The 2,952-nt window shown below is 36.6% G+C and overlaps 1 protein-coding gene across 1 annotated transcript in view; it reads right to left on the bottom strand.

Moving 5' to 3' along the window:
• Positions 1 to 2,952, bottom strand: part of LOC105988622 (protocadherin beta-5-like) — a 13,450-nt gene that overhangs the window by 187 nt on the left and 10,311 nt on the right. Inside the window, exon 2 of the mRNA XM_013020293.1 lies at positions 2,812 to 2,833. Within this exon, the coding sequence (XP_012875747.1) occupies positions 2,812 to 2,833 (22 nt within the window). The remainder of the gene's footprint in view (positions 1 to 2,811; positions 2,834 to 2,952) is intronic.

Consider the following 2,952-nt stretch of genomic DNA (forward strand, 5'->3'; position numbering starts at 1 on the left):
AAAAGCCGGAAGTGGCACTGTGGCTCAAGTGGTAGAGCACTAGCCTTGAGCTGAAGAGCTGAGGGACAGTGCCCAGGCCCAGAGTTCAGGCCCACGATCCGACATCCCCCCACCCCCCCAAAAAAAAGAAAAAAAAGAAAAATTCCATAGAATAAAACTTACTGTAGTTCTCATGCTCACATTCTATCTGAGAAATTTAGTTACCATATTTTTGTTTTGTTGATGGTAATACTGAGAGTTGAACTCAGGGTCATACCTACTTGAGTCATGAAAGCCCCCCTTCAGTTCTTTTTGCCTTAATTTTTTTGCCAGTCCTGGAGCTTGAACTCAGGCTAGGGCACTGTCCCTGAGCCTCTCTGTGATCAAGGCTAGCACTCTACCACTTGAGTCACAGCACCAATTCCAGCTTTTTCTGGTTTCATGTTACTGAGGAATCAAGCACAGGACCTCATGAGTGCTAGGCAAGCACTCTTCCACTAAACCACACTCCCAGCCCTAATTTGATTTTTAGATAATTTCTCACACTACTTTCCCAGGCTGGCCTCACACAGTAATCGCTCTACCTCTGCCTCCCATGTAGCTGGGATAACAGATGTATACCACCACATCTTGATTGTCTCAATAACTTTTAGCCTGGCCTAAAGTCAACCTGTGATCCTCTTGATCTCTGCCTCACATGTAACTGGAATTATGAGATGTGCCACCATCCCTAACTTGTCATATCATCCTCTTCCTATTGGTTTATATATATATATATATATATATATATATATATATATATATATATATGACATTTAATCAGATTGTGTGTGAGAGAGAGAGTTATTTAGGCTACCACATGACCACCTAATTCCACCAAATATACACATAAGTTGTGATTGTAAGAAAAGTGTAGACCTTCAGGTCATAATGACTATACTGCTTTCAGTAGAATTTCTGTCCTTAGAACACCACTTATTAAATTCACTATGTCCAACACCTAAATATGATGCAAATGAATTATAAAAGATGTGTATATGTATATATACAAACATTTGAAATTTAAGTGTTATTATTTGTCCTTCAATCTATTTTGGTTCTGTGACCACTGGCCTATTTTAGAAGGTGTGAACGTAATGGATATTTAAATTCTAACAACTAATTTCAGAAATGGAGTACTGACTTAAGTGGTAGAGCACGAGTCTTAAATGGAAAGGCTTAGGGAGACCATGAGGTCCCAAGTTTAAGCCTCAGTTCTCATTCTCATATGTGTGCATGCATGCACACATGCATGCAAACACACAAACAAATCCAAACTCATCTGAATTTCAAAAATTTACGTACTCTACAGTCTGGCTTACTCACTAGCAGTCAAGAAAGAATCCCTAATTTATAAGTGCAAGATTGGGTGGATTCTAGATATTATTTGATTAATCTCCTATGGGTAATTATACAAACTGAACTTTCCTCATAAAACAAAAAAGTGAGCTTGGGACAAGAGCAACAGTACTTATGTGTTACTCCAGTATTAGGGAACATGAGGTTGAGAACAGCCTTGGATGGACTACAGAGTGAGATCCTGTCTCAAAACTAAAACAATTACAGAAAATGTAAATGTGAAGTGTTATGACATTGAAATATGCTGGTAAAAACTTCAACCAGTTGTATTAGTTGTCATAGAGAAAAGATATTTCATGGTCTAAGGGTGTAGTGTAATTGTCTATAATGCTGAAGACTCTAGGTTCAACCCTCTATACTGCAAAAAAACATTAAGAAATGGAGAAGTCATTACAATTGATTACTCTATGTCTTGCATATTTGTGCTCAATTCTGTTGTCATTTTTATCTTTTTTGCATTCCAATTTTGAAGACTGGATTTGAGCTCAGAACTTCATATATGTTAGGGAGGTATTCTATCACTTAAGCTAAGCCTAGACCCTTTTCTTTTAGTTGTTTTTAAGATGAAGTTTCAACTTTTCCTCAGGACAAACTCATCTGTGATCCTCCTATTTATACTTCATGCTATTGCTGAGACAAAAGGCATGTAACATTGTGCTCTGCTTTTTATTGCTTGAAATGGGTGGTCTTATGAACTTCTTGCTTGGTCTAGCTTCAAATCTTGAACCTCTCAATTTGACTACTTGGGATTATAGGACTGAGCCACTTGAAGCCAGCTGATTTTAATTCCTTAAATAGAATGAAGGCTGAAAATGGTTTCAAGAATAATTTAAGTGGATAGAAATTTTTTATTGTATTACATCTTAGGGTAAAGAGTAATTCACAGAAAAGTACAATACTTAAATCCAGCAGAATATGTGAGATTTTAAAGCAAATACAAGACTGTAAAGAAAACTTCTAAATTGTTCATAATTCTGACAAAAATTCAATGAAGTTGACTTACAGTCATATCCATATATTTTAGTAGTTAAAAATTACACACTACTCCATTAGGCTCATTGAACAAAATATTCAAAAGTATAATTCAGATAATTCACATCTCTTCAGGAACAAAATAACACTTATTTCATACAAATATAACTTAAACCCTGTTGAAATTTTACATTATTTTAGAATAATTATTACAATTAAAGGACAAAATAGAAAATAATTAACAAGAAGCCAGTATAGGGCTGGGAATGTGGCTTAGTTGTAGAGTGCTTGTCTATCATTCATTCATTCCTCAGTACCACATAAACAGAAAAGGTGGGAAGTGGCATTGTGGCTTAAGTGGTAGAGTGCTAGCCTTGAGCCAAAGTAGCTCAAGGACAATGCCCAGGCCCTGATTTCAAGCCCAGGACGTGCAAGAAAAAAACAAGTGATTATATTGCTGACAAAGCCTGTCCCTAAGTGCATATTAACTGAACGTAAAAATCTAAAGGGAACCAATAATGAACATTAAACAGGATAAAGCTGGGTGCTGGTGGCTCATGCCTATAATCCTAGATACTCAGAAGGCTGAGCTCTGAGGATTGA

The sequence above is a fragment of the Dipodomys ordii genome, unplaced genomic scaffold (genome assembly GCF_000151885.1).
Source record: "Dipodomys ordii isolate 6190 unplaced genomic scaffold, Dord_2.0 Scaffold50, whole genome shotgun sequence".
Lineage (NCBI taxonomy): Eukaryota > Metazoa > Chordata > Mammalia > Rodentia > Heteromyidae > Dipodomys > Dipodomys ordii.